Source organism: Xiphophorus hellerii, chromosome 12 (assembly GCF_003331165.1).
Source record: "Xiphophorus hellerii strain 12219 chromosome 12, Xiphophorus_hellerii-4.1, whole genome shotgun sequence".
Taxonomy (NCBI): Eukaryota; Metazoa; Chordata; class Actinopteri; order Cyprinodontiformes; family Poeciliidae; genus Xiphophorus; species Xiphophorus hellerii.
Genome location: NC_045683.1, coordinates 12,858,490 through 12,876,927, shown reverse-complemented (window position 1 = coordinate 12,876,927; position 18,438 = coordinate 12,858,490). Strand labels below are relative to the sequence as shown.

Below are 18,438 nucleotides of genomic sequence, written 5' to 3'. Positions count from 1 at the left end.
AGTGCTTCAGACTGATGCAATACTTTAAACTCAAGTTACAGTGCCTTGCAAAAGTATGAATAATACTTTTTTTCTCTTTTTATATTTTATAAAGTTGCAACCACAAACCTCAGGGTATATTACTAGGATAATGTTAGGGTTCATTTCTTTATAAAGCCTAATAAAAACATTGAAGTTAAACAACTAAAGAAAATTCAATATCAATTTTTACTACAGTTGAAACTTGTAATAACCTGTTGTAATATAAGGACAGGTCTTTGGCTGGATGGAGCAATAACATAACTTTGGCTGTGACGAGGGGTTATTTTATTTTATGTGCTTTATTTGTGTCTTATTTCTTATCCGTGTCCAAAACATCAAAACTATATGTAAAGTTCAATAAAAAAATATTTTAAATTGAATATCAATAAAAAGTCAACAAATGGGATGTAAAATACAATTACATAAAAGCAAAGTTGTTATCCCACATTTTAAAGAGATTAATCACAGCATTATACAAAATAATGTATATTATTTTGTACAATGTATATCATACAAATATACATTATACATTTTGTATAATGTATATTATACAAGATAATGTATAACATACATTGTTATACATGCATATTACTTCACAGTTATTATAAGAGATTTCCATGCCATTTTTTCAGATAAATCACATTTCTTGAAAGACAAGCCCCCAATTTATGCCATGGGTTTGTTTTGTACAAAATGGGTGGAACGCCAAACTCCCATTTTGTTTAACTTCACTTAAAAATCAACAACTACAAAATAGGGGAAAGAAGCACTGACTTTTTTTTGAGAAATTTGTTTTCTCCCTCAAATATGCACCAAATCTTGGCAAAAATGTTTAAAATGTACCATTCAATATCTCTCAGGCCTCTTAATTCATAGCGGCATTACAAAAACTGAAGGCTGAACTACAACTTTCTAAATTTACTGGGGAAACTTTGTGTGAAACTCTTTCTTGGCTTGTTGCAGTTCATTTTTACTGCCTTACAGCTCCAAAATGTCATACCAAGATTTAAGGTTTGAGTCTTTAATGTTGGCCAAGTCAACCTACTCACATCCTCACAGAAAAAATGCAAACAGTTCTTCGACTTTGCAATCAAACTGGGAAACAGATGTGATATTTAAAAAAAAACGATTAAGACAAATTTAAATCCCTTTAAAAAGAAAGAATCTTTTTGGTGCTGAGATTTAGACTTAAAATGACTTTGGTGGTGAAAAGTGCTGCTGATGTGCATTGATTTCTGATCTAATCTGAGCCTCAGGCAGCCCAGACACAGAGAGACATGTTCTCACACATTCCCACTCAGAGAAGGAAAACAAGGCCAAGGCGTCAAAGACAAACCTGATAACATATTCCAGGTTCATCAGCAGGTTAGATGTCATTCTAACTTTAATGGCTCTATTAAGTGTTTTTATACAGTAGATTTAATTTGCATTACGTAAGCGTCTTTTGTTTAGTCTCAGACTCTGAGACTTTGTAAAACACCCGCTGGAATTTTTAGCTTGGTCATGCGACATGCTTCGTTTGAAGATCCTACTGAGAGGAGACTCCCACATTAGCAGAAAAAAGATAAAAACATAGAGGTGCTGTGCAAGAAGGTGCATGTTTCTTTAGCAAACACATTGATCAATAACCGTCTTCACACATTGAGGTCAAAAGGGAATCACCATGGACTAGTCACACCACTAGTTGCGCAATATTTGCATGTTCTACCTAGTCAAAAATAAATAAATAAATAAATAAAATCCCCTTCCAGCTAAGTCTGCTTATCTTCTAACAGCCAATCTGTTGATATCTGCAGCTGGGATGTTTGCTAACGAGTGTAAAATACCAAGTTAAAGCATTAACTTCAGCTGCATCGTGTGTGTGTGTTCAGTCTGCGAAGAGTCTGATGTGTAACAGGCTAATTGTGATGCAGTTCTAGATCACTCTGCTCCTTGATCTAAACCATGACAGATGGCTGAAAATGAATTTCAAACTGGTCAGTCTTGGTTCCGTTTTTACATCTTCTGCTAGAATATATATGGAGTGAGGAGGTATTACAGCGCTCTACATCGGCGACGACAAAATGACAACTAAACGAGGACAGATGTGTGAATTAGCAATGAGGGCCATGTGGAGCTTGCCATTTTTAGACCTATATTTAGGGCCTGTTAAAAGAGTAATGACCATCAAAGGCCTGTAAAAAAAAAAAAAAAAGAGGAATTGCCATCAGAGCCTGAATCTAAAGGGTGATTTATTACTCTCTAATGGGAAGGGAAATGGTTCTCTGCACATCAAAGGATCAAGCAACGCTGTATGAAGCTTCCGAAAATAAACTGATTTGCCCCACAAAAAGCCCACATCTTCTCCTCATGTGTGTTTAAATTGATTGTCTCTTTTATGTCAAGTGCATTTCAAAATGCTGAAATGCATTGGATTGCATTTCAAAGAGCGCATTGGAAAATTCTTTAGTCCGAAACGAGGCGGTGTGTGGGCATCAGAGAAGGTGATGAGATGTGGCCATTTTGCATTTTACACGGCCTCACACAGGTATTCACATCACAACACAACCACAACTCTGGATTTTATATGACAGATTCATACAAAGTGGTGAGAATTTACAAAGTGGAAAGAAACCTGATTATTGTTTTGCCTCTTTACTCTGGTATTCCTTAATAAAACTGAGTGCAACCAGCTGGCTTCAGATAACACCTGACTGGTAGTAGAGTCCAGCTGTGTGTAGTTTCAAGTCAGCATAAATCCAGCTGTGAAGGCCTTAGCGGCACCAGGAAGAACGAGGAACATGGCAGACAAATCTGGTACAGGCCAGTCCTGGAAGAAAGGAGCTACAAAAAGTTGACTTCAGTGAAGGTTCACCTTCTATCAGGACAGTGGTCTCTTTCACAAAATATTTGTGTCATACATTTGCCTGGATGAACCACTTCTAAGATAGTTCTGACCATTAATATACCTTAAGAAGAAGATGCAGGAAAGCAGCAGTTGTGGTGCGGCTTTGACATTAGCGACTGGTATAAAATCTGCGTCAGACATCTCTCCATGCCATTTCTTTCAATACAATAATGTCAGACTAACTCAGCTTAGTAATATTGTTTTTGCCTGAGTAAATACTTCAAATGCTCGTGCTTTTCAATCCTGCGGCGGTCTGGTTGCTCAAACCATTTGTCACCACTAACTCAACCAGAGCTGGCTTGCCCCTATATAAGTCGGCTGATAAGCAGGTGAAACTATCCTTGCTTGGAGAGTCTGAGGTATAACAGCAATGTTCTTTCTGTGCCAGCTTTGCAGCAGTATTCTTGAACCGCTCTGACCATTCAGCCAAGAGCTTCCAACTATGTTGACAGCTACAGAAATTGAACAGTCTTGAATGCACACAAATCGGGTTTCTTGTCGGTTTGCATTGGTGTTATTGAAGACAAACTAGAAAATAATCTGTTCACAGCCAACTTTGGATGAGAAAGACATTTGGGCTGGGATTCCTGTGCCTACTGAGCTGATAATCAGTCCTATAGAACCACTGGCTCAGTTCAGCAGGAACAGGAGTCCAGTCCACTAACAACAGGATCAAAAACCGGTTCCATCTGGCACGTCACAAACAAACAGCTGATGCTTCATTAAATCAATCAATCAATCAAATTTTATTTGTATAGCACATTTCAGCAGCAAGGCATTTCAAAGTGCTTTACATCATTACAAACACAGAAACACAATGCAACATAGAATCAATAATCAAAACACAGCATTAAGTCAAGTTCCATCAATAAATTTGTAATTGATTACATTTCAAATACAATTCTAAACAGGTGGGTTTTTAGTTGAGATTAAAAGAAGTCAGTGTTTCAGCTGTTTTACAGTTTTCTGGAAGTTTGTTCCAAATTTGTGGTGCATAGATGCTGAAAGCTGCTTCTCCTCGTTTGGTTCTGGTTCTGGGGATGCAGAGCAGACCAGAACCAGAAGACCTGAGAAGTCTGGAAGGTTGATACAACAGCAGATCTTTAATGTATTGTGGTGCTAAGCCGTTCAGTGATTTGTAAACTAACAACAGTATTTTAAAGTCTATTCTTTGAGCTACAGGGAGCCAGTGTAGGGACTTTAAAACTGGTGTTATGTGCTCTATCTTCCTGGTTTTAGTGAGAACGCGAGCAGCAGCATTCTGGATCAGCTGCAGCTGTTTGATTGATTTGTTGGACAGACCTGTAAAGACGCTGTTGCAATAATCAATACGACTGAAGATGAACGCATGGATGAGTTTCTATAGATTTTGCTGAGACATTAGTCCTTTAATCCTGGAAATGTTCTTCAGGTGATAGAAGGTCGACTTTGTAACTGTCTTTATGTGGCTCTGGAGGTTCAGGTCAGAGTCCATCACTACTCCCAGGTTTTGGGCCTGATCGTTGGTTTTTAGTTGTAATAACTGAAGCTGTTCATTGACTCTAGATCGTTCCTCTTTAGGTCCAAAAATAATAACTTCAGTTTTGTTTCTGTTCAGCTGGAGAAAGTTTTGGCACATCCACACATTTATCTGTTCTAAGCATCTGTTCAGTGATTGGATGGGCTCTGAGTCACCTGGTGACATCGTAATGTAGAGCTGTGTGTCATCTGCATAGTTATGGTAGCTAATATTATTTCCTGTTATAACCTGAGCTAGTGGGAGCATATAAATATTGAATAAAAGGGGCCCTAGGATTGAACCGTGGGGTACCCCACATGTGACCTTTGACCTCTTTGATGAAAAGTTTTCAATTGAAACAAAGAAATCCCTGTTCTTTATGTAAGATTCAAACCAGTTAAGCACTGGACCGGAGAGTCCGACCCAACTCTCCAGTCGATGTCATGGTCAAGTGTCAAAAGCTGCACTGAGGTCCAACAGAACCAGCACTGTGGTTCTGCCACAGTCCGTATTTATATGGATGTCATTGAACACTTTTACGAAGGTGGTCTCTGTGCTGTGGTGAGCACGAAAACCAGACTGGAAGGAGTCAAAGAGGTTGGTTATAGTTAGGAAGCTAGTTAATTGTTTACACACAGCTTTTTCAATAACTTTGCTGATGAATGGGAGGTTGGATTCAATAGAACTGTTAAAACTTTAATTTGATGCAATTATCAGGAAATAAGTTTAAGCTTTGTTTAATTATTAATACTTGTTTTTGAAGGAAACCAACTGATCTGTAAACTGCACATCACACACTGGGCCAGGGTTACGCTCCATGAAAAATAGCACACAGTTTATGGCAGCAATAGATTTGTCAATGGCTTCATATCGGAAGCGCCAAGACTACTTACTACTGACAGAAAAATAGAAAAACCAAGAGAACAGAGTTAATGGCAGCAAAAGAGAAACATTCATACATATTAGTGCCACTAACTGCCATTAAGCCATACATATTAAATCTTCATCATTGATAAATATTTAGACAAATAAGGCTAAGCTTCTAAACTACAGTTTAATGCGTCGTGGCCCAGATTGCTATGGACTCTAAAATTATTTACTGGTCTGGTTCACCTCATGTTGGATATTTGAAACGATGACCAAATGTTACGCAATGTTCCAATGTGTGTCTTTTATGTTTTTTGTAGGTTTGCAGAATGTGGACAGAGACAACAAGAGTTTGGCCCGGAGGATGTACGAGGATGCAGCATTCACTCCGTCTTTCTCTGGGACTCTGCAGGAACACCAGAAGGCTGCCTTTGTGCTCTACAGCCAACTGGAAAGCTCCAGCGTATTCGATTACAATGGGACTACACAAGCTGTTCGTAGCAGAACAGCGTTGTCAGGCAAAATAAAAACCGTCATTCTTCATTGTTTTTGAACATTAATGGAGGAAAAATGGGGATTTCACAAATAAAAGCTCAGACATGTTTAACACTGTGAGCTTGAGTTGATGTTGTCATAGGTGTGTTTAGGGATGAGTTCAGTCTGTTTAGTCTTAAATGGTTCTCTGAAGTTTAGACTGGAAATTCTTTAGGGGAAGGTAAATTTCACAGACGTTATTCCTACTTCACTCTTGACTGCAATAAGACTGACCCCAGACAGCTCAGGGCATTTTTCTGTGTTGGTTTAATGAATTTTAGAAAAATAATATTTTTATAGTAAATAAACATTTCCACAGAAATAAATGAGTTGCTTCTTGTGTTTTCTGTTTATCCTAAACTCAAATTCCTTTATCCCAATGTTTTTTATATCACACAGGGGTCTATTAATGAGACCCGTCCTATGTAGGACATAACAAAACCAGTATAAACCAAATTTAAAGAACTTTAGCCAAGTAGGTTCAAAATATCAGAAGTAAACTTGGCTAAGTCTAATGTAAGAAATGCAGTGCTGTTTTTTTTTAAGTTGCAGAAGTCTACTTGTAAATTTTCATCCAAATTTGTGGGACAACTTGAAAATAAAAAAGTTAAAATGCTGCACAACTAGGCAACACCTGATCCACATAGCAAATTTTCCATCTAGTCCAGACAGACTAGATGGAGTCATAGCTTACTTTCAAAAGCAACCCAAGCTGCTTTGAAAGATGGCATCTTTTTAAACAACAAATAATGAAAACAAACAGAAGCAACTAAATTCAAAATCTGGCATAAGTGAAAATTAAATATTATAACTTTACCCTGTCACTGTTTCTCTTTCTACAAGCACATTGATACAACTCACAAAACCATAGGAAAATCTATTTTTGTCAAAAACTCAGTTCAGAAAATGCTCCAAGATTCTACATACATTTTCTGAGGTGAATGAGTTAGAAACCATATTCATAAATTAACCAAACAAAATATCCTGTGCTTTGACATAAATGCATCTCTTGTCTGAACACATGCAGGAAAGTAGATAGATTTTTATCTTTTCTTTGTTTCAGGTGTAAATAAAATAAATCCAATTTCACTGTAAATTTACAAATTAAAACTAGATATCAAGGAAATGTCTACATTCTTCATAGAAATCTGAAATATTAAGTATATATGCATTTCACAATGGGTGCTTACATTTGTGATTTTGTTATAGTAAATGTGATCCTTCCCATTTACAAAGAAATACACAAATGAGCAGAACTATTTAGTTTATTTATAACATACTTACAATAATCTACTCTCCATGCACCAGTAAAGCACAATCACTGGTACTGTTGGGTATTTCTTGCTGTTGCCTTGCGATCAGCCTGTGGAGTTTGATGGGACTTATATTGTAGAAATTTAGTGAGCGGGCGAACTCTGACACGTACACGCAGATGCTTCCTAACATGGGCATCTTTCACTGCTCAACAGTGTTTGTGGGACATGTAACTGTCTTACTTGTGTGTTTATAACTGTGTCCTCCACATGTCCTCCAATCTGTGTTGTTTTCAACAGCCTCCCGCCACCGTAGGACAACACAGCAGCGTAGCTATGTGTCAGTTTGTGAGGGTGCATCTGGCTTACATTTATTTTTTATTGTGTTGTGAAGTTCCTCGATCCTGAGCTGAACTCTGTCGTTTGGGAAGCTGCCTCGGTCATTCAGTCTGAGACGCAGCGAGCTGAGAACACGTGCTGCTTCATCCTGCAGACCAGACTGATGCACCACCTGGAGTGACACACACACACAATCAACAAGTTGTCGCCCATGAGAGGCTGAAAAGGAAATGATCTGGTCTCATCAAACTACTGCAGGAAAAAAAGTGGTATTTCAATTGACAGAAATAATTCTGAAAACCCACAATTACCTCTTGAGTAACTCAGAAAGCATCTTTTCCCTCTGCCAGCCCCTTCCTTAAGTTACAAGCATGTATTTATGCCTGAATGATTCATAGCTTACTTTCAAGTGGTTTCACAATTAATGAAAAAAAAAATCTTAAAATAGTTAGGTATAAGGACTGGATGGAAAATGAATTTAAAAAGGAGCCAGTTTCCAAAAGTTTTTGAAAAGCCTCAGGAAATATTGTTAAAAACCAATTTAGGTAATCTGAATAAAGTCTGGCTTCTTGGAAGCAAAATATAACAGAATTTAGGGTGTACTGCAACTATTAAATAACCAAGATGATGGTTAGATTTTATTTTATGCAGATGTTCTTATTCTTTCATCATTTCAAACTGCTTGGGCAGGAAAGAAGCTGAACCCTAGACCAGTTTCTGATTGAAAAAAGAAGTTCAGCCTAATCTAAGATTGAACCTTATCATCCCCTTGTAATAAGTACAAGATATGATGAAAGAAAAAAAGTATTAGTTCTTTACATCCAAATTATTCAATTAAAGTGTCCTTTCTTTAGAAGTTCTTTTATTCCCTTAAGGTCTTTTTTTTACCTACTTGTAAGAACCAAATAATTATTTTTAAACATTTTATGCACTTAATTTCTATGAAGCCTTTTTCTCTTGAAATAAACAATATATGTTTCAGTTTTTCTACACAAGATATTTAAATTCTGGATAGGTGCTTTTTTACAACGTTAAAGCTGAACAATCAGGACAGCCTATGTAAAGGACATAAAGAAAAACAAAAAAAAAAATCTTATATTTTTTGTGATTGTGAATGTTTTCTTGGGTTCTGTACCAAATGTTTATTAAAGAAAAAAGAGGATGTGACAAAGAGTAATAGTAATCAATAAACTGCTAGAAATCACATTACTGAGAGTATAAACAGTGTGTAAATCAAGTGTTTTCATAACATGTTTTTATCAGTACTCCTAAACCTTCAGCTATGTTGTTCCCAACTACCAAACTTGTTCATTATATTAACAGAGGATCTTTTAATAGACTGCATTGCTTAGTTTTCTTCTGCTTGGGGAATTTAGGCCTCCTACTGCTCCTCTGTCAAAGTTACTGAACATTTCATTGCAAAAATCAACTAGTTGATTGTTACTTTTTTGTATTCCACGCATCCCACAGTGATGCGTGGAATACAAAGGAGAAAGACACATACAGTGCCTTGCATAAGTATTCATAAGCTTCAGATGTTTTTCTATCTTGCCACCATAAAGCCTGATGTATTTTATAGAAATTGTAAATGATGAACCAACCAGAAGTGAGTTTCTTAAGTTAATTTTTATACATAAGAAAACTGAAATGTGTGGCATGGTTTTCCCCACTCTTTTGTCTTGATCTACACCATGCCGCCGTTTAAGTCTCTGGGGAAGTTTTCTAGCTGGAGGGTAAATTTCCAATCTCCCTGCAAGTCTCTTGCAGCCTACAGCAGGTCATCCTGGAGATGGTGTTAGAGTGATTTTGTAATTTTTTTCAGAACATTCAGCTTTGGTCTCATCTGACCACCTGTACATGGCTTCTTCTTTGCTCTTCCATAATAGCCTGTTTTCTGGAGTGTATGACTAGTATTTGTTTAGCAGAATCTCACGCTTGAGCTGAAGCTCCTCAAAGTTACGATGGACATCTAGGCAGTTTCTCTAAAATATGTTCTCCTTACTCACCCTGTTAATTTAGCAAGAGAGAAAGCAATGGTCTTTCCATTTTTGAATGATGGATTGAATAATCCTCTGTGAGCCCGCCTGTCTTGAACTTTTTCGCAACTTTATCCCTGACCTGCCTGGTGTGTTTCTTGGTCTTCATGATGTGGTTTGTTCTTTAATGTTGAAACAAACAATTCTCTGAGGCCTTCAGTGACCAGCTTGATCACATTCTGGATATTATTTAAATGATATTAGAGTAAGTAACTAAGTAAAACTAAAAAGTCAGCTCGAAAAAAATTCTTGCTTCCAGCACAGTCTGGGCTTTCTACCCTTGACTCGGATTGTCTCCGGTCAATATTAACTGGGCCAATCAGCGAACAGTAAAGAGAAGTTGTAAACGATGTCGATTTTCTGCACTGTTTTAGAATTGCTTTCTGCCTGTAGTTTTACCAACGGCAGTGGAGGAAGTGATGAAAGCTATTCAGTCATTGTTGGAAACCTTTCCAAATATTGAATTAACATTAACAGCCACCTTGTTCGGATCAGCACTTCTCTCTTTGCAGTGGAGAACTTTAGTAATTGGGTAAAATTTAAAACCTAAACACAGTCCATGCCTCCAAGAAGCATTTGTTTCTCAACAGCCGAGAGCCCAGACCCTCTATACGAAGTAATGTGTAGTACAAGGGGCTGGTCTTTACCAGGCTACAGTAAAAACAGGTTGAATATTAAACTAGTCATTATCACCAGACTTATTTAGTTGAAATCAGGCCTGAAAACCATGTATTTTGATTTCTTGCATAATTAGGGGCTTCTTTGTGTTGGTCTATCATATGAAATCCCAACAAAATACACTAGATTTTGTGGTAAGATGACAAATGTGATGTGCTATGAAGAGGTTTAAGGGAGGATCATTTACTCACCTTCTGTGTAATCTCTGCTGATATGCTCTGTGGAAGTTGACCAAAAGTAGCAAAGTTAACCAAAAGGTTAAGGGTCAACGACGGGGCAAGTGACGGCTGCTGAGGTTTCGGTGCCAGCAGACTGATAAAAGACTGCAGGTGGTCAGCAGGAAGAAGATGAGCTACAATGGAGAAAAGACTGTACAGGTGGTCCCACGCTGCTTTGGCCTGGACCTGGGGACAGAAAGGTCATGTGACTCACTGTGACCTTCCTGCAAACAAAGATCAACACACTTATTATTTAGAAGAGATACAGAAGGCAAGCCTAATGCGAGATGAGCGTGTCATCGTAAGGGGTGGTGAGTCTCCGATGGTTATGAGAGTAGGCGGACAAACAGGAGACACGGAGACAAACCTCAGGCCAGCTGGCCAGACGCTCACTGAGAAATCAATACTGCATTCCCCTTTTCACCCAGCTCCCCTCGCTCATCTGCACCACCTTCTCTTCAGCTCTCCACTACCTCTCACATGGGAGAGGGGAGGGAGGGTGGTGTTGTCATCCATTATTTATTCTTTAATGTATCTCCCTTCTCTGTGTTGGCTCTTTGGCTTTCAGCAACACCACACCTGTCTGCAGGAAAATAACAGACCTTCCACACCGTTGCCTGGTTGAGTTATGATGCTGCGCCGACTTGATGAGATTTTATCCACACTGTGTCCACTCAGCTCACAAAACAAATGTCAGCACCTTATAAGTCTGTTCTTCGCAATTTAGCTCCAGCAGAGCAACATAACACAACTGAAGTTTACAGCACCTCATAACTCCTCAGACAGGCGAAAACAGACGTCTGCGTCACATTTCAAAACACTTTCATCTAGTCAGTGACAATTGGAAGCAAACAGATGCGCAAAAAGGACAATATCATACAGGAATACAGCACCCTGCAAAAGTATTCATACGCCTTAAAATTTTCACTTTTACAACTCAACCTTCAATGCATTTTGAGATTTAAGGCAATTGACCAACAAAATAAGAAAATGAATGCAAAGTGGAAATAAATAGCTCAATCTCAGTCAGATTATTTTGAGAGAGTGTGTGAGCAGTCATATTTAAGGACTGTCACAAGTTGGCAGGTAGCCCAAAATGTCATCGATGGTCTCCATTTGACTGATTGATTTAACTTCCTTGGTGATGGTAAAAAAAATGAAAGCAACATTAGCATTCCATCACAGAGTATAAAAACACCTGAAGTACAATAGGTTTCTTTCACTATGGTTGTCCAGATACAAAAATCCTCCAAAAACAAGAATAAAACCAATAAGTTAGGTAAAACATAATAAATATTATAAAAATTAAATCAAAAACTGCTGGAGATAGGCACCAGCACCCCTCATGATCACACAAGGGATAAGCATGTTGGAAAATGGGTGGATGATGTGAAATCAAAATTATATACCCTAAACCTAACCCCCCAAATTTAAAAAGTGGTTAAAAAACACTTCATAATTAAGAGTTATTTTGTATTAGTTTACCACATAAAATATATTGAAATCTGTGGTTGTGAAGAAAAAATTTTGCAAGGTACTGCAAACGCCATTTATGAGAAAAACTCTCACCAGCTGTGAAGCTCTGTGGTGCCACCTGTTGGTGGGGTGATGATAAAAGGTCAGTAACCAGAGAAGGGGACCACAGTCTTCAGGACTTGATGTGACCAGCAGCTGGACCAGCACCTGCACCCAGTAGCCACACTGAACCAGCAGGAACCACGCCTCAAAGACTTTATGGTTCCCTCTGTAGGACAGGAGGAAGAGGAGCGATCACAGGTTAACAGGTAATTAAATATTTCATGAAAATTTGGGTAAAAATAGTTTGATGGTAGAAATCACCTGTAATTATTTAAATGTAAAAGTCATCAGCAATCTCTACTTATTTTCTCCTTGTCAAGATGAAAATTGTGAAGAGTGAAAACATTTCTCTTTTTTGAAATAAATGAGTAAGCAGGGTGTTATGTCTGTGTAAAAACATAGATTATTAGTGAAATTGGACCACAGTGCAATGCAAACAGAGCAGTAAACAGCTCATTTACTCAAGTGGTTTGGGTGGTCTGGTTTAATTCTTTTAACACCCTGGCACTGAGCCCACCCAAGTCTCAGTTTTTCCACTATGCTATGCATCTCCCACTTTCATAAAAAACCCACTGTGAAGTGGGTCATCATTTTTACCCCAATAGTTTTCACACAACCTCATGAACTAAAACTAAGATAAAACTTAATAATAATTAATCTGATTAGTCTGAAGCTATTAAGTCATATTAGTTTCATAAATGAATGACAATTTTAAGTGTTTCCTAGCAGCAGAAATAAACCCAACTTCCAAAGAAACTATCATATAACAAATTATTACTATTATTTTCACTGTTTGGACAATTTATTAAAAGTCAATGTTGCTCTGACTAAAAATAAATAAATAAATAAAATCAAGATAAGCATCATAAAAAAAATCCAACAAATTTTAAGCTTTAAATGCAACGCAGATCTAGACAAGCTTTCTTTGCTTCTGAAAATGTTTTTTTTTTTTTGTTTTTTTTTAAAGGGGTCGACTGACATGTTGTTCAATGGACAGCTGATCAAATACAAGACACTATGCTGTATTTATACATCCATCCATTTTCTGTACACTCTTCTCCCTAGTGGGGTTAGGAGGGGTGCTGGTGCCGATTTCCAGCTAACATTTCAGGCGAGAGGCAGAGCACACCCTGGACAGGTCACCAGTCTGCAGGGCAACACAGAGACAGACAGGACAAACAACCATGCACACACACACTCACTCTCACCAGCTGTGATTAACCTAACAGTCATGTTTTTGGACTGTGGGAGGAAGCTGGAGTACCCGGAGAGAGCCGGAAATATGCAAACTCCATGCAGAAAGAGCCTAGGCTGGGAATCAAACCCAGGACCTTCTTGCTGCAAAGCAACAGTGCTACCAACTGCGCCACGGTGCAGCCCCCATGCTGCATTTATTTTAACATATTTTAAATATTATTTAATATAAGAACATGTGTATATTCTAAAGTTTGGTAGTGCAGCACACAAAGTGAATGGCATAGTAAAGAAAAAGTACTGTGAACAAATCAACTTCACTTCAAATCAACAGTTAAATGATTAAAATTTTGACACAGTTATGTGTCCCAACTAGAAAGTCAACTCAAACTAATCAGAATCAGCTTTAGAACAGATACCGCAAGCTAATAAATAACAATTTTGAGGTGGCCTTCCTTAACCTCAGCCTAAATTAAGTAACTCATAAAAAAAGAAGAGTTCAAGTTAAAAAATCTGAAATGTCTGACATTCAAGCCTTTGACATTAATTTTGCAGTAAACAGTATCATTTTTCTTAATCTAAAATCTAAAAATAAGCAAAAAAAGGGATCCAAGCAAAAAATAAATGAATAAGTAAATATATAAATAGTTAATTAATTAAAGCCACCTCCATTGCAACTATCTTCTTGCCATGTAAATATATTCTATGACGATAATCTCCTGCTTTGTTCACTGCAACAGACATATTCTCTGTCATGGTTACCACAGGCAGTGCAATTCAAATTGCTGAAACAACATTTTGTTCAACAAGCACAGGGATGGGTCAGTGTCCTAACTCTGAAATAAACCTGATAAACTTCAAAAAGAGAAAAGTCTCTTCAGTCATATTAGTGTCCTGAATATGTATGATGACTTTTAAAAAGAGGAAATCATTTAGAGAGCTGGAGTGGATATAAAAAATGTGAAAATTATGGACTGCTGTGACAAAAATAGATTGTAAACAATTTGGAAATTAAGAATGCTGCAGCAGACTACACCGAGCTGCACAGCTGTAACACTGAAGGCAATAGGAAGACTGAGGAGTAAAGATGATTCTCACATTTCCTCTAATGCCATCATTTCTCTCCTCATCCTCCCTTCCACTTGGCTTCAGCATACCAACAGTCCTCTGCAGGGCCTTGGCAGCAGCAAGGCACTATTTACCACCGCTGGCTCGCTTAGAGACTTTTGAATGGAGCTTCAGATTTGAGCGGCGGCGGGATAATAGGCCCTGTTCAAAAACCGCATCCTGAGGGTATCAAGTCACCCGTCTCCATCTTTACGACATCATCTGTTTTTCTTTTTGTTTTGTTTTTTTGTGCATATTTTTCAACCCAATCTTCCTTTTTTTTAAAAAAAATGAGTTCATTCAAGACAACTGTACATGTTTTCTTTTTTCCATAGCGATGTTATTTAATGTGTGCACCTTCTCCCTGCTTTCTGCTTCTTGTCCTGAACTACTTCTCTCACTATTTATTGGACCTCATAACGTCTCTTTTTTCCAATGTGCTCTTTTCCCCCCCCAAAGCTAATGGCCTCTAATGAATGCTTGGAGAAGCCACACTGTGCTCCAGGACCGCGCTGCTATGATGCAACGGGAAATTACTGACTAACCACCATCTCAATGGCAACTAATGGAAATGGGAACACCATGCTGAACAGGGTTCCAACATGTCGCTGGAAGCAGATGCACATTAGCACATTTCGCTGTCGAGTCTCTCTTTCTCACCTGATATTGCTACTATCTGAGTCTTCCTCATCTTCTTCCTCCTCAGTCAGTCTCTGTAATGAGCTGCTGACCCATATCAGGTGGTTTTTCAAACTCTCCTGAGGCATCTCTGAAAAAAAAAAAACTTACGTTAAATCAATGTAATTGGTATTTGTGTTTTTAAAAAAGAGCAAAAATACGTCTAACAAAATGTTACTCTAAGATCACAACTAGTGTGAATGCTCTACTTTTATGCCAGTATACTTTGTGCCACTTGACTACTTCTGCATACTATGTGCTATTTCAACCTTTCAACTATTACCTTATTCTGATCATTCAGACTATGTATTTTGGTACTGACATCTTCTACGGTTTATGAAATATTCAGCTTTTTCCAATCATTTTCAGCCTGTTTGAAGTGCCCAGAACATCCCATAATTTCTTTTTTAAAAATCTGCTATAACCTTATTCTATCCCTAATTCCTACCCTCCTTCCACATGTCAGTACAACCCTAAATTCATCCCTTTCTCCAAAGCTAATTCAAACCCTCCTTCCAACCCTGCTTAGCTTTGTAAACAGTGTTCTGCACATATTTTTAATAGTCTTTGGCTGGGATTTTTGCATTGACTGAAAGTTTTCCCTTCTCTTCTACAGTTTTCTTTATTTGCATTTTGCAGGCTTTTGTCTTAGTCTGCTGCTGCTTCTTCCCATTTCTTACATTTTGGCACATCCTCTGCAGTTGACTTCAAATGCTTCTGTAATTTTCACTTAAAATATTCAGCTTACAGCCCTCACATTGCATTTTGAAAGGAAATGCAATTTTTTCTAGTTTTAATTACAATTTATACATCTTTTGTACCCCACCTCTGAGTAAAAAAATGAAGCTAATGCTTCTTACCACGATCTAGTGAAAGGAATTGCTATTGAACATTTTAAAGACAATAAACTTAACTACAACACAACCTGCAATTTGTTTACAGATTGAAAATGGACAAAATAGCAAGGGCTTCATAATAAATGGGAGTATAAAGTGGCAAAGGACTAATTAATGCTATTTTTCTTGTTTTTAAGTTGCATCTCTTTCATTGTTGTGAGTAAATTACTTATATTGCTGCTTTCATAGTCAAAATTCACAAAGTAGTTTACAAAGACTGAGCAAAAGAAAAGAAAACAAGGCTAAAATGACAAAACAAAACAAAAGAAATTAAAAGTGAAGCTGATGCTTCTTCCCACGGTCTAGTGAAAGGAATTGTTATTGAACATATCTAAGAAGACTCTAAATTCAAGGATACTTGAATCGAATGTCTTCAGCTTGTTTTGTTGTTTCATAGTTTTTGCTGTTGTTATTATAAAGAAGAAAAGAAAACAGCTATCAAGTTGTTTTGATGACCAGAGTAGAGTTAGGAACTGCATTTTGGGAAAAATACTTTTCCTATAACAAGGACATCTTCCTACGACAAGATGACATTTCAGCTCGACAAACAAACTAACAAATATCTGAAGGTCCCCTTGGGCTAACTATTAAGAATGCAATGCTATTTGTGTATTTATGACTTACACAGAATGCATGAAACTTGGATCTTTCACCTTTTTACAATATCATTACTATTCAGTCCCTAGTGAAATATTACCTTTCACCACAAACACACAAACCCGCACACACACAGAGTAATAATTAACTGTGATTTCTGGCAGGGCTTCAGTGTGTCCCTAAATGGCTCCATTCATGTAAATAATTCTTGCCTGTGGGCCAGTCTGGGCATACACTGATAAGCAGCATTCCTGCGCTCACCTACTCTGCATCTCTTCAACCGTACACATTCCCCCACATAGAGCTTTTTAAAACTCCAACACTTACTCAATGCAGATAAGCCTCTTTGTGTAACTATGATCAAGCCCAAGAGCTGGCGAAGCAAATGACTAAACCTGTGTTCGAAGTTGGAGAAGTAATGACACCTCACATCATAGTAACTTGAATATCTGACAAAAATAGTTACTGCATAAGTATGTTACATATAAAGACACCAACTTGCTCATTCATTCTGTTGAAGAAAAACTGTTTACGCACTGCTAAATAACACTTCATTACACTATTACTCACACTGGAGAGTTTTGAGCATTTTTCCCAGGAGTTAAGGCAGACAAACGCAGTGAAGATGTATGAGCACACTGACCTGAAGGCATGGTAAAGAGAGGAATCAGAAGACTTGGAGGGGACTGTGGGAAGAAGGCTTTTAAAGACGCAGATGTCTGAAATAAAGGAAAGAATTTTAACTGAATAGCGAAGATAAGACTTCACGTCATTTTCTGCACCCTTCAAATGACGTCCTGAAAAGTACGGAGATAATGCTGGAGCAAATGTGTAATGTGACATGTAATACGAGACATTTGGAGCAACATGACAACAACTGAAACAGAGGTCCATACAAACACCATAACTCTTCCATCAGCTCTGATTGCTCCGACCGCAAATATCAATATTAAAAATCAAGGCTTTTCCATGTACACATTTTTAGATTTTTTTGTATACGTTTAATCAAATTATAGAAATTTATTTTGAAAATGCAAATAACGCATTGTATTTGGACAGCTGCAGTCTATCCTCGTAGTCCATGGAATCTCTAATATTAATCAATCGCCTCTGATATTTTTAATAGAGACAATCTTGTGTAAACTGAACATATCTTTAAAAAATACATGTATCTTTTTAATAAAAAATAAAACATTTTCTACCAAACTGCTGTGTGTGTAAAGTAAAGTGACTTGCTGCAGTTGGTCATTGAGAGTTTCATACATTTCTGTGTGCTATGGATAATTCCTTTTTCGCTCTTGATTAAGCCAGGTTTTAAAGTTGCCACAGGCTAAATGAACTAAAGTATGGAGGTACTTCAAGTCAGACAACAATGAATGGAGGTTTGAATGTCCTATAAGTCTTGGATGCAAACCACAGCAGGACAAGGGCCATGCATGAGTATTTGAAGAGGCGACGCCCAGGGATTACTGATGAGCTGACAAAAAAGACAAAACCACCATTAGCTGCTGCTGAAGCTTCAGAAGCTCTGAAGCTTCAGCAGCTTCAGAGCTTCTGAAGCTGCTGAATGTTCTCTGTGAAGTTAGATGCATTGTCTGATGTTGAGAAGCACGCTGGATTGATTAACGCTGTGCCAACATGTTAATGTCTAGCCGATGGAATCAGTGGCCTGAATCGCCACACCTTATAAAGCTTCTCATTGGCCTTTGCATCTTCGAGACACTGAGCGACTTTGCTTTGTTTGATGTTCTCAACCACCTTCCTAAGAAACGCTGGACTGTTGTTCTCATTCTTGGTCATCAGGACTTCCAACATGAACCACAGACACTCGTGGTTTTGTGAAATGAGGGTTGTGGGCCAACAAGTGGATCATAAATGCAACCTCGTACTCAGGAAGAAGAGAGACCAGCTTTTCCTGAGCGAGGGGGTTCTGTTTGATGTATTCCCTGCGGACGGAGATGTTTTTGAGCAGGCACTGTCGGGTGTTAAATGTCTAAAATATTGTCATATGTAAAACAAATCAAATGTAAACTGAGCAAACTCAAATGTAACACATG

At 37.8% G+C, this 18,438-nt stretch overlaps 2 protein-coding genes across 6 annotated transcripts in view; one reads left to right on the top strand and one right to left on the bottom strand.

Annotated features, from left to right (window-relative positions):
• Window positions 1-5,756, top strand: part of aopep (aminopeptidase O (putative)) — a 99,627-nt gene extending 93,871 nt beyond the window's left edge. For all 4 annotated transcript variants that reach the window (XM_032578655.1, XM_032578658.1, XM_032578657.1 and 1 more), the window contains exon 18: window positions 5,594-5,756. The gene's annotated coding sequence lies outside the window, so the exon portion shown is untranslated. The remainder of the gene's footprint in view (window positions 1-5,593) is intronic.
• Window positions 5,757-7,057: 1,301 nt separating this feature from the next.
• Window positions 7,058-18,438, bottom strand: part of fancc (FA complementation group C) — a 39,732-nt gene continuing 28,351 nt past the window's right edge. For both annotated transcript variants that reach the window (XM_032578659.1, XM_032578660.1), the window contains 5 exons: window positions 17,025-17,100; window positions 14,871-14,979; window positions 11,901-12,075; window positions 10,305-10,517; window positions 7,058-7,571 (listed from right to left, as the gene is read on the bottom strand). In XM_032578659.1, coding sequence (XP_032434550.1) covers window positions 7,395-7,571; window positions 10,305-10,517; window positions 11,901-12,075; window positions 14,871-14,979; window positions 17,025-17,100 — 750 coding nt within the window. In that variant the 3' untranslated portion in view covers window positions 7,058-7,394. The remainder of the gene's footprint in view (window positions 7,572-10,304; window positions 10,518-11,900; window positions 12,076-14,870; window positions 14,980-17,024; window positions 17,101-18,438) is intronic.